Here is a 12,722-nt window from a genome sequence, read left to right as displayed (position 1 = left end):
AGGAACTGAAAGAAGGCCAGCAAGCAGGAGAGCGTTAAAAGATAACATTGAAAGAGACAGAAGACAGATCCGATAGAGTTTTGTAAGCATTCTAGCCGACCACTCATCTTTTTGGTTGGCCAAGGTTCTCTCCCGCTGCTGTATCAGCCACCCAAGTTTGCAGCATTTTGAAACAATTGCTACATATGTCATGGTCTGCTTTTTCCTCCTTCAGTCGTATATTCATGTGTCTATATCTATTTTCCTATTGTGTTTGTAAATTTTGATTGATAAGAAAGGCTAGAACAAATATTTAATTTGCCATCTTGATCCAGTTACTGCATATTAAAATTCTTTTCTATAATTTCAGTGGGACCAATGTAACATTTTCTAAATTGTAGTACTGTTTTTTTCTCCTCATGAAACTAATTATTACTAGTTTAAAATGAGACTTCAGAAAATAAAAAACTGATTGCTCACAATTTTTTTTCTCTTTTGCATCTCTGGAAGTCTTGATTCTGCAGGGTAATTTTATTTTTAATATGTGCTCACCTGCCTTAAGGTTTTTTTGTTTTTTTTTTTTTTTGGAGACAGAGTTTCATTCTTGTCACCCAGGCTGGAGTGCAATGGTGCGATCTCAGCTCACTGCAACCTCCACCTCCCGGGTTGTCAAGCAGTTCTTCTGCCTCAGCCTCCCAAGTAGCTGGGATGACAGGCATGCCCCATCACACCAGACTAATTTTGCATTTTTAGTAGAGACAGGATTTCACCATGCTGGCCAGGCTGATCTTGAACTCCTGACCTCAGGTGATCCACCTGCCTCAGCCTCCCAAAATGTGGGCATTACAGGCGTGAGCCACCGTACCTGGCCCTGCCCTAAGTATTAATAATGCTTCCCAAGACATCATACTTACTGCCATAGAGGCTGTCTTCCTTCAGGCAAATGCTAAATCCCATTCTTTGTGCTTTTATATATTTTTTTAATCTTCTAGATTTGTAGTCACCCTTCTCATGCTTCCCAAAGTATTTCTGGTTGTCTGTGCTAACTTTTCATATTAGTTATTATGGGAGATTTATTTTTAAAGCACTCATTTAGATACAACAGTTAAATCGGGGGCCTTTTGTGGGGAGTAGGAGGATAAAAAGAGGGGAGTGATTTTATAGCCAGCATAGCCTGATGCTAACAAGAACTTTTAGAGCATGATTTTGAAGTAATTTTGATGTCCTTTATATATCTTTAACAAAGTCTCTTAAATCATATGGACATATATGAAAATTTTCATGACAATAGCATGGAGTTTTAGTAACCTTTTTAGTAAACTGGCACATATGAAGGAAATTTTAATTTGATTTTAAGTTTTCAAAGTTGATATAATGATGAAAAATGTTTGGGTTAGAAGATTAATAATCTCTTATCTACTAAAGTCTAAATAATATTTTTAAAGAAAGTAGGCTTAATTTTAAAAATTGAATACTTCAGGTTCAGTCTGATATGCTACTATTAATGCAACTAATATATATAATAAATACCTTATTTTGGGTTACAGATTAGTCCATACAAGAAATTCCAATGTTATTTAAAAAAAAAAAAAGCTTCACCTTACCTAAATTATTACCACTTTGGTTTTTCTTGTTTCTTGTGTTTTTTTGTTTTTTTGTTTGTTTGTTTGTTTTTATTTTTTGTCTCTATTAGGAGATGTCCTCAGATGCTTCACTTCCAGGGGATCCAGAGGCCTATCCTGCTGCTGTGTCAAGTGGTGGAGCCATTCATCTGCAGACAGGAGGTGGATATTTTGGCCTAAGCTTTACTTGTCCTAGTCTCAAAAATCCTATTAGCAAGAAATCCTGGACTCGCAAATTAAAAAGCTGGGCATACAGGCTACGGCAGTCAACCAGCTTTTTCAAGAGATCAAAAGTCCGTCAAGGTAGTGTGCTTACAGTCAGGGACATAGACTAGGTAACATCACTTTTCATTTACTTATTTTTTTTTGTTCATACACAAATCTTGCCACTTTTTCCACATAGCCCATGTATGTGACATGTCCCATTAATGTCATTGCCATTTTATTTTTTCCTTTTGTAACTAATTTGGTTTTTCAGTTATTCATTTCATATAGTTACTAAGTCTTGGGATAAATCTTGCAATGTCTGATTTAGACTTAGGGACTTATACAATGTTGCTTATTACATTAACACCTTTTAATTGTCTAGCAGGAATTAAGCTTTTTCTACTTTTCTTCATTTTTGGTAATGTAAACAAATTTAGTCTTAAACAATTTTCTCTTTTCCACTTACTATTTGGCAAAACTTGCAGTGGAAACAGAAGAGATGAGATCAGCAATTGCTCCTGATCCCATTCCTCTGACACGGGAGTCCACAGCTGATACTAGGGCTTTGAATAGATGTAAAGCGATGAGTGGATCATTTCAGCGGGGCCGGTTCCAGGTTTGTGTCTTTGATTGAATCCTTATTACTTATTACAAGGGCATTATAAAATGTAACAGCCACTGCAGATCTTGGTCTGTAGATGATACTTTCTTTAAATGTAGATCATTGTTATATTTAATTTGTTCACCTTGCATGCATCCCCTCACCTTTTGAAGCCATCAGTAAAGATGAGTCTAAAGAAATGGAGATTTGGGCTAGGCGCGGTGGCTGACGCTTATAATCCCAGCACTTTGGGAGGCCAAGGAGAGTGGATCACCTGAGGTTGGGAGTTCGAGACCATTCTGACCAACATGGAGAAACCCCATCTCTACTAAAAATACAAAATTAGCTGGGCATGGTGGGGCATGCCTGTAATTCCAGCTACTCGGGAGGCTGAGGCAGGAGAATCACGTGAACCCAGGAGGCGGAGGTCGCAATAAGCCAGGATTGTGCCATTGCACTCCAACCTGGGCAACAAGAGCGAAACTCCATCTCAAAAAAGAAAAAAAAAAATGGAGATTTTGGCCGGGCACAGTGGCTCAAACCTGTAATCCCAACACTTTGGGAGGCCAAGGCGGGTGGATCGAGACCATCTCGGTCAACATGGTGAAACCCCGTCTCTACTAAAAATACAAAAAATTAGCTGGGCATGGTGGCGTGTGCCTGTAATCCCAGCTACTCAGGAGGCTGAGGCAGGAGAATTGCCTGAACCCAGGAGGCGGAGGTTGCGGTGAGCCGAGATCGTGCCATTGCACTCCAGCCTGGGTAACAAGAGCGAAACTCCATCTCAAAAAAAAAAAAAAAAAAATGGAGATTTTGGTAGCTGGAAAAGAGCACAGAAATAGGTTATCATTTTTTGGCAGGTGGGTGGGTCTTCTTTCGTAAATGTAATTTCATGTCCTTTAGAATCTCAGCAGCTCTAATTGTGGAATTTTGTTTGAGCAATATGACACCTACTCTCTTTACCCAAGGGGCCTGATTGAAAGACTGAATTTGGGGCTATAAATAAGTTTTGCTAGTATCAATAAATATACATCACAGCAGACCATCTACTTCTCTGACCTGTGCTAACCACTTTTACCTTTTTGTATCACAGGTGATTGCCGTTCCTCAGCAGCAGTCAGCAAAAGTGACATCTTTTGGAGTAGAACACATATCAGTGTTCAGTGAGACGAATCATTCTAGTGAAGAAGCCTTTATTAAAACAGCAAAGTCTCAGTTGGTAGAAATAGAACCTGCCATACACAATCCAAAAACTTCATTTTCTTCTGAGAAGTTACAAGCTCTTCATGAAACCTGTAAACAAAATAAAGGAGTTCCCAAACAAGGTGACAACTTCTTATCTTTCAGCACAGCTTGTGAGACTGATGTATCTTCAATGACCCCAGAAAAGGAACTGGAAGAAACTCCAGCCACAGGAAGTAGCATGCAGTCTGGATCTGAACCATTGCTTAAAGAGAAAGAGATGCTGACTGCTGGGAAACAGCCTAGCTCTGATAGTGAATTTTCAGCCAGTCTTGCTGACAGTGGAAAGTCAGGAGCAAAGACTGGTCCAGAGAGTGATCAGTGCTTACCCCACCACGAAGAACAAGCTTATGCTCAAAAACAGAGTTCACTCTTCTATTCACCGTCTTCCCCAATGAGCAGTGATGATGAATCAGAAATAGAGGATGAGGACTTGAAGGTGGAGCTTCAAAGATTACGAGAAAAGTAAGGACTGTTTCTCTTTTGTCCCAAATCTCATTGTCCTGGGTTTTATAGAACATAGTATTTGATTGGTAACTAATTTAGGATTGGTGACATTTTAATGATTGAAAACTACAAAGAATGCTAATGCTAAACATTTATGAATGATAAAAAGTCCTTATATATAAAATGTTTTCATGGTCTGAAGACTAATTACAATTGCTTATTTACCAATATGATTTAATTACTCTTCTTGCTAACCTTTACAATCCTTATTCTTCAGGACTTTGGTTTTAGATTTTACAACTATTCTTATATAATTTCACATTTGATAAGTAAACAGCTGACTTATTACAATCAGAGATAGTGGTTCATCTTTAGGAATAGGTAAGATACTTTAAAGATCAACTTTATTATTTGGTGACTAAGGTAATCAACCTTCACTAGTGATATTATAATATATTTTTTCAATAGAATGCTGTTTTGTATTTAGTTTTATAAAATAGGTCGTTTTAAAGAAAGAAATTCAGGCCAGACATAGTGGCTCATGCCTGTAATCCCAACACTTTGAGAGGCTGAGGTGGACAGATCACCTGAGGTCAGGAGTTCGAGACTGGCCTGACCAACATGGAGAAACCCCGTCTCTACTAAAATAGCAAAATTAGCCAGGCGTGGTGGTGGGTGCCTGTAATCCCAGCTACTCGGGAGGCTGAGGCAGGAGAATTGCTTGAAACCGGGAGGCAGAGGATGCAGTGAGCCAAGATCGCACCATTGCACTCCAGCCTGGGTGACAAGAGCAAAACTTCATCTCAAAAAAAAAAAATTCAGGCCAGCAGCTGTGTGTGGTGACTCATGCCTGTAATCTCAGCTATTTGGGAAGCAGAGGCTGGTGGATCACCTAAGGTCGGGAGTTTGAGACTGGCCTGGCCAACATGGTGAAACTTTGTCTCTACTTAAAAAAAAAAAAAATTAGCCAGGTGGGGTGGCTCATGCCTGTAATCTCAACACTTTGGGAGGCTAAGGCAGGAAGATCATGAGGTCAAGAGATTGAGACCATCCTGGCCAACATGATGAAACCCTGTCTCTACTAAAAACACAAAAATTCTCTGTGTGTGGTGGCATGCGCCTGTAGTACCAGCTACTCAGGAGTCTGAGGCAGAAGAAACGCTTGAACCCAGAAGGTGGAGGTTGCAGTGAGATGAGATCGCGCCACTGCACTGCAGCCTGGCGACTGAGCAAGACTCAATCTCAAAAAAATAAAATAAGCCAGGTGTGGTCGCGGACGCCTGTAATCCCAGCTACTTGGGAGGCTGAGGCAGGAGAATTGCTTGAGCCTGGGAGGTTGAAGGTTGCAGTGAACCAAGATATTGTGCCACTGCACTCCAGCCTGGGTGACAGAGCAAGACGCTGTCAAAGAAGGGAAGAAGAGAAGGAAGGGAAGAAAGGGGAAAGAGGGAAGGAGGGAGAGAGGGAGGGAGGGAGGGAGGGAAGGATAGAGGGAGGGAGGAAATTCATATTAAGTTTCTGAATTCTAATTCTATCCACACAGTTCAAAATTCAAAAGGTACAAGAGGAAGGGAGGAAGGGAGGAAGGAATTCATATTAAGTTTCTAAATTCAAATTCTATCCACACAGTTCAAAATTCAAAAGGTACAAAAGGGTAACCAGTAGTCTCCCTCCTAGCACTGTACCTGAACTACTCAGGTTCTCTCCTTAGACACAATAAATGTTACCTGTTTTTTTATATATCCAGTTAGTCTATAACTATAGAAATAAATGTAAGTATTTCATTCTTTGTTCCCCCAAATAGTAACTTAAACTGCAAGGCTGTTCTTTCATCTTGCTTTTCTTCACCATTTCATGATATCTTGGAGATATGTCATTCTATTTTTGACAGTTCCAGAGTATTCCATCATATGTATATATTCATAAGTTAATTACTAGCCTCCTATTGATGATCCCATGGCATTACTTTGAGAAGTTGAAACCAACTCTAGCGAAGTTTGAATATATCTTATGCTTTAGAGAATTTCTGCACTGTTCTGGGACTTGAACAATTTGTAAAGAAGGCAGAACCAGAGAGGACTAAAAATATAGGCATGTAAAAAGCTTGATTTGGCTGATTGTAGTTACTCACGCCTCTAATCCCAGCACTTTGGGAAGCCAAGACAGGTGGATCACCTGAGGTCAGGAGTTCAAGACCAGCCTGGCCAAATGGTGAAACCCGGTTTCTACTAAAAATATAAAAATTAGCCAGGTGTGGTGGCGGGCACCTGTAATCCCAGCTACTCAGGAGGCTGAGGCAGAGAGAATTGCTTGAACCTGGGAGGCAGAGGTTACAGTGAGCTGAGATTGTACCACTGCATTCCAGCCTGGACGATAGAGTGAGACTCCATCTCAAAAAATTTAAAAAAAGAAAAGCTGGATTTTAGTCAAGTACTTACATGTTTGAATGATGCTCCACTTGGATGCTACATTTGAGTGCTGCAAGAATTAAAGCATGTTAAAATCCTTGGAAATTTCTTAGTTTCTAAGGCCTTGCTCAGAGGGGAAAAAAAAAACCCTAACTGTCATTCCAGTGATAATTATAGTATTTTCTCTCTAACTTGTTTCAGGTTTTTTGACTTGAGCTTGCAAGAAAATTGTGAATATATACTTTAAATATTCATCACCAGAAGGCTGATATTCTACTTTAAAATATACATACAGGCTTGGCATTACATTGTGTATATGTCAACTTATATATTAAGTACTATGCAGTATATGTACACTGATACTTTTTATAATAAAAGTTATTAAAGTAGTTTCATATTTGTGATATCAGTATTCTATTGCTATTTTTAATGGTTCTTTTAAACCATTGCCAAATGACTGGTAACTTTTGTAACTGGCTAAGTTTTTGTAGCTGGCTGGTTATGAATATGTACTTTATTTTGATTGTGAGAAATGGATTCTCATAACCTCCAAGACCTGGAAAGAATCTTTTTTTTTTTTTTGAGTCATCTCACTCTGTCACCCAGGCTGGAGTACAGTGGTGCAATCTGAGCTCACTGCAACCTCCGCCTCCCGGGTTCAAGCAGTTCTCTGCCTCAGCCTCCTGCATAGCTGGGATTACAGGCACCCGCCACCACGCCTGGCTAAATTTTTTTTTTTTTTTTTTTAGTAGAGTCGGGGTTTCATCATCTTGGCCAGGCTGGTCTTGAACTCCTGACCTCATGATCCTGCCTCAGCCTCCCTAAAGAACTGGGATTACAGGCGTGAGCACTGCGCCTGGCCTCCTGTTTTTTTTTCTTTTTTTGAGGCAGAGTCTTGCTTTGTTGATCAGGCTGGAGTACAGTGATATGATCTGGGCTTACTGCAACTCTCCCTCTTGGGTTCAAGTGATTCTCATGTCTCAACCGCCTGAGTATGGGACTACAGGCGTGCACCACCATGCTTGGCTTGTTATTTTTATTTTTAGTAGAGATGGGGTTTTGCCATGTTGGCTAGGCTGGTCTTGATAGTCTGACCTCAGGTGATCTGCCTGCCTCAGCCTCCCAAAGTTCTGGGATTACAGGTGTGAGCCGCCGCACCTGGCCTGGAAAGGATCTTTTATTTTGAGACAGAGTCTTGTTGTGCTGCCCAGGCTAGAGCACAGTGGTGCACTCATGGCTCATTGTAGCCTCTACCTTCTGGACTCAAGCCATCCTCCCACCTCAGCCTCCCAAGTATCTGGGACTACAGATGTGTAACACATCCAGCTAATATTTAAATTTTTTGTAGAGATGATGTCTCCCTGTGTTGCCCAAACTGGTCTCAGACTCCTAGCCTCAAGCCATCCTCCTGTCTCAGCCTCCCACAGTGCTGCCTCAGCTTCCCAGAGTGCTGGGATTACAGGCATGAGACACCACGCCTAGCCTAGAAGGGATCTTAAAAGATAATTTATTCTGCCTTCAGTGTTCTTTTAGCATTATGGTTTCTTCACCGATTTTTATTTATTCTTTTATTACTATTAAATTATTATTGAGATGAGGGCTTGCTCTGTTGCTCAGGCTGAAGTGCAGTGGTGCTGTCATTGCTCACTGAAGCCTCGACCTCTGGCTCAAGAGATCTACCTGCCTCAGCATCCTGAGGTGCTTGTACTACAGACACATGCCACCATACCTGGCTAATTTTTTTATTTTTTATTTTTTATAGAGACAGGGTCTCACTGTGTTGTCTAGGCTGGTATCAAACTCCTGGCCTCAAGCAATCATCCTGCCTTAGCCTCCCAAAGTGCTGGGATTACAGGCGTGAGCCACTGCACTCAGCAAAAAATGTTAATATTATTAATACTATTTGACTTTATATTTTGTTTTACTGACTTTCACTGTATTTCAATTTTAGAAATTTGTTCATCTTTTTCTTCATGCGTGATTATTATAGTTTAATGTTATGCTTAGTAAGGTATTTCCCACTTCCCCTCCTGAAATTGTGGAAATACTCTGTATTTCCCCCTTCCTCCGTCCCTCCCTCCTTCCTTTTTCTTTTCTTTTCTTTTCTTCTTTCTTTTTTGAGATAGGGTCTCTCTCTGTTACCCAGTCTAAAGTACAGTGTTGTGATCTTGGCTCACTGCAGCCTTGAATTCCTGGGCTCAAGTGATCCTCCTGCCTCAGCCTCTTGAGTATCTGGGACTACAGGCATGTACCACTGTGCCCAGCTAATTTTCTATTTTTGTTTTAAGAGAGAGAAGGTCTCCCTCTGTTACCCAGGCTTGTCTTGAACTTCTGGCCTCAAGCAGTACTCCTGCCTTGGCTTCCCAGAGTGCTGGGATTATGGACGTAAGCCATTGTGCCCAGTCTGCATTACCCTATTCTTAATCTAAATTCCTTGTTAAACTTCACTTATACTAGTATAGAGTTTCTTGGCTCATCTTTATGGAGCCAGTGCCATTAAAATGCTTTCTGCATGATTTTCATTCAGACACATTCAGGAGGTGGTAAATCTTCAAACCCAGCAGAATAAGGAGCTGCAGGAACTCTATGAACGCCTTCGCTCAATTAAAGATAGCAAAACCCAATCTACAGAGATTCCTTTGCCACCTGCATCACCACGTCGACCAAGATCTTTCAAAAGCAAACTTCGAAGCCGCCCCCAGTCCTTGACTCATGTGGACAATGGCATAGTTGCTACAGGTAAATCACTCATAAAAGTAATTCTTTAAAAACCTAGTCTAAGATCAGCAAAATTGGAAAAATTATTATAATACTATTTGTTTTTAATTAGGCTACAATAATTTTTAAAAGTACATATTATTCTGAGATTCTTTTTTATGTTTTTGGTATTAAATGTCCTTTTATGTAATAACGATTAGGATACTTGGTAGATTGTGGCGAGAAGCTGAGTGTGGTTCATTCTTTTATTTGAAAAACAAGCAGCTGGAAGCCCAATACCAATCCCCACAGTAATTTTTGAAATGTTATCAGTCAATGGGAACTTCTGGTCTAACATTTAGAGTTTGTTGGAGAGTTTGTAGGTAACAAGATAATCTTAAAAATATACTTGGTTGGGCACGATGGCTCACGCCTGTAATCCCAGCACTTTTTGAGGCTGAGGTGGGTGGATTGCCTGAGGTCAGGAGTTCAAGACCAGCCTGGCTAACATGGCGAAACTCCATCTCTACTAAAAATACAAAAATTAGCTGGGCGTGGTGGCAGGTGCCTGTAATCCCGGGTACTCTGGAAGCTGAGGTGAGAGAATCACTTGAACCCAGGAGGGGGAGGTTGCAGTGAGCCTTAGATTGCACCATTGCACTCCAGCCTGGGTGACAAGAGCAAAACTCTGTCACCAAAAAAAAAAATATATATATATATACACACAACACACACACACACTCTCTCTCTCTCTCTCTCTCTCTCTCTCTCTCTCTCTCTCTCTTTCTCTCTCTCTCTCTCTCTCTGTCTCTGTCTCTCTCTCATACACACTCATGCTCCGCCTGGGTGTGGTGTCTCATGGCTGTAATCCCAGCACTTTGAGAGGCCAAGGTGGGTGTGGATCACCTGAGGTCAGGAGTTTGAGATCAGCTTGACCAACATGGTGAAACCCCGTCTCTACCAAAATTACAGAATTAGCTGGGGATGGTGGTGCATGCCTATAATCCCAACTACTTGGGAGGCTGAGGCAGGAGAATCGCTTGTATTTATTTTTTGAGATGGAGTCCTGCTCTTGTCACCCAGGCTGGAATGCAATGGCGTGATCTCAGCTCACTGCAACCTCCACCTCCTGGGTTCAAGCTATTCTCCTGCCTCAGCTTCCCAGGTAGGTGTCCGCCACCACACCCAGCTAATTTTGTATTTTTTGTAGAGATGGGGTTTTACCATGTTAGCCAGATTGGTCTTGAACTCCTGACCTCATGATCCATCCACCTCGGCCTCCCAAAGTACTGGGATTACAGGCATGTGCTACGACGCCTGGCCAATCTTTATTAGTTATAAGAATATTAGTAAAATACACTTCTTTAACTTTGAAAAAAAGAGCATCAATCTTTACTTAACTAATAAAGAAGTTGTTAATCAGATCAGGCCTCTTTGGTTATATGTGTATAGTCAAGGTGGGGGTTAAAGATGCATTGTAAGGACATATGTGAAATCCCAGTAGAACTTGTGGTAGGCAGAATAATGTCACCCCTAAAATGTCCATGTGCAAATCCCTGAAACTTGTGACTATGTTAGGATATATGGCAAAGGAGAATTAAGCTTGCAGGATGGGATGAAAGTTACTAATCTGCTGACTCTTAAGATAGAGCGATTATCCTGGATTATCCAGGTAGGTCCAATGATTACATTATACCAGGATCCTTAAAAGTAGAAGAGAAGAGACACAGAAGAGAAAGTCAGAGAAAAGGGAAACAGTGTCAGAAAGGTACAATATTATTGCTGGCTTTGAAGATGGAAGAAGAGTGCCAAGGAATGCAGGCAACTTCTGGAAGCTGGAAAGGCCAGGAAACAGATCTCTCCTATAGCCTTCAGAAGGAACACAGCCCTGGCAACATCTTGATTTTAGGCCAGGGAGGCCCATGTTGTACTTGTAACCTAGAGAACTGTGAGATCAATTTGTGTTGTTTGAAGCCACTAAGTTTGTGGTAATTAGTTACAACAACAATACACAACTAATACAGAACTCAAGAACAGGAACTGTACTTGGATGATCTTGTAAAGACAGAACTAAAGGGCAGACCTAGATTGAAGGCAGCTCTCGGGATTTAATAGCAGAAGTAAACGAACCTTCAGTCTGATGCAGTACCACTAATAGCTATACTTTATTTTATTCTGTTTCATTCCCTAATGGCTTCTTTTTAATGCATAGTTTGTGCTTTCCCAAAACTGGCTTTTAGATAACTTTGGTTTCTCGTGATCCCAAAGCATTCTTTCACTTTCAGGTCTTTATTAAACTGACCTTTGTCAGATTCCAGGGACAGAAAATTTGACTGTCCCTGCTCATCTTTTTCATGCCAAAAAATGGGTCAGAGCCCATTGCCTGGCCTGTATTTGGGCTGTTCTGCAGTCAGATGTCCACCTGTTTCTAAATAACCATGGCCAAAGAAATATGATCTCATAGTAGAAACATGTCTCTCAAGACTGTCTTTGGGATTCCTCAACTTATTTGGTGTTGTCATGTATGTACCACAGTTTGTTTATCCATTCTCCTGTTGGAGGACATTTGGGTTGTTTCCAGTTTGGGGTTTTACAAATAAAGCTCCCATAAATAGTCACATACAGCTTTGTGGGTGAACAGAAGTTTTCAGATCGCTTGGATAAAATACCCAGAAATGAGATTGCTGCGTCATATGGTATGCATATTTAACATATTTTAAAAACTAACAAACCATTTTTTCAAGCAGCTGTATCATTTTACATTCCATCAGCAATTGTGAGACTTCCAGTTTCTCTGCATGCTCTTCAGCACTTGATAACTAGTATTCTTTTTTTAGTCAGTCTAATAGGTATATAGTGATATAATGTGGTTATTTTATTATAATTTTCATTCCCCTAATGGTTAGTGATGTTGAGCATTTTTTTCTTGTGCTTGTGATCCGTATATTCTCTGTGGTGAAGTGTTTGTTCAAGCCTTTTCTATTTTTTTTTTGTATCTTGTTTTATTTTTAAATGAAATTTTCATTGAGATAATTGTCAGTTTACATGCAGTTAAATAATACAGAGGGATCCTGTGTACCCTTTACTCAATTTATCCCAAAGACAACAATTTTTGTCATTTTAGAAAATTATGTTGTTTACATGTGGTTGATTTCTGGGAATTTTTTCTCTATTTTTGATAAAACTTCTTTGTAGGACGTGATTTACGAATATATTCTTCGAGTCTGTAGCTTGTCTTTTCATTCTCTTAACAGTGTATTGGCAGAGCAAAAGTGTATCATTTTAATAAAATATACTTTATCAAATTTTTAAAAAATTATGATTTTGGTGTGACATTTAAGAACTCTGGCTAAATACAGGCCAGAAAATTTTTCCTCTATGTTTTCTCCTAAAAGTTTTATAGTTTTATATTTACAGTTAGATTTATGAAACCTTTTAAATTACTTTTTGTATAAGGTGTGAGGTTTTGGGTGAGATTCTTTTTTGCATATGGTTATTCGATTATTACCATTTCTTGAA

At 40.0% G+C, this 12,722-nt stretch overlaps 1 protein-coding gene across 9 annotated transcripts in view; it reads left to right on the top strand.

Moving 5' to 3' along the window:
• Window positions 1-12,722, top strand: part of WNK3 (WNK lysine deficient protein kinase 3) — a 175,586-nt gene that overhangs the window by 132,284 nt on the left and 30,580 nt on the right. For 6 of the 9 annotated variants that reach the window (XM_078364023.1, XM_078364020.1, XM_078364022.1 and 3 more), the window contains exons 18-21: window positions 1,673-1,904; window positions 2,294-2,424; window positions 3,503-4,116; window positions 9,034-9,245. In XM_078364023.1, the coding sequence (XP_078220149.1) occupies window positions 1,673-1,904; window positions 2,294-2,424; window positions 3,503-4,116; window positions 9,034-9,245 (1,189 nt within the window). The remainder of the gene's footprint in view (window positions 1-1,672; window positions 1,905-2,293; window positions 2,425-3,502; window positions 4,117-9,033; window positions 9,246-12,722) is intronic. The other 3 variants (XM_078364025.1, XM_078364026.1, XM_078364024.1) reach the window with 1 other exon arrangement.

Source organism: Callithrix jacchus, chromosome X (assembly GCF_049354715.1).
Source record: "Callithrix jacchus isolate 240 chromosome X, calJac240_pri, whole genome shotgun sequence".
Taxonomy (NCBI): Eukaryota; Metazoa; Chordata; class Mammalia; order Primates; family Cebidae; genus Callithrix; species Callithrix jacchus.
The sequence above is the reverse complement of the archived record's forward strand: the minus strand, read 5'-3'. Positions and strand labels throughout refer to the sequence as shown.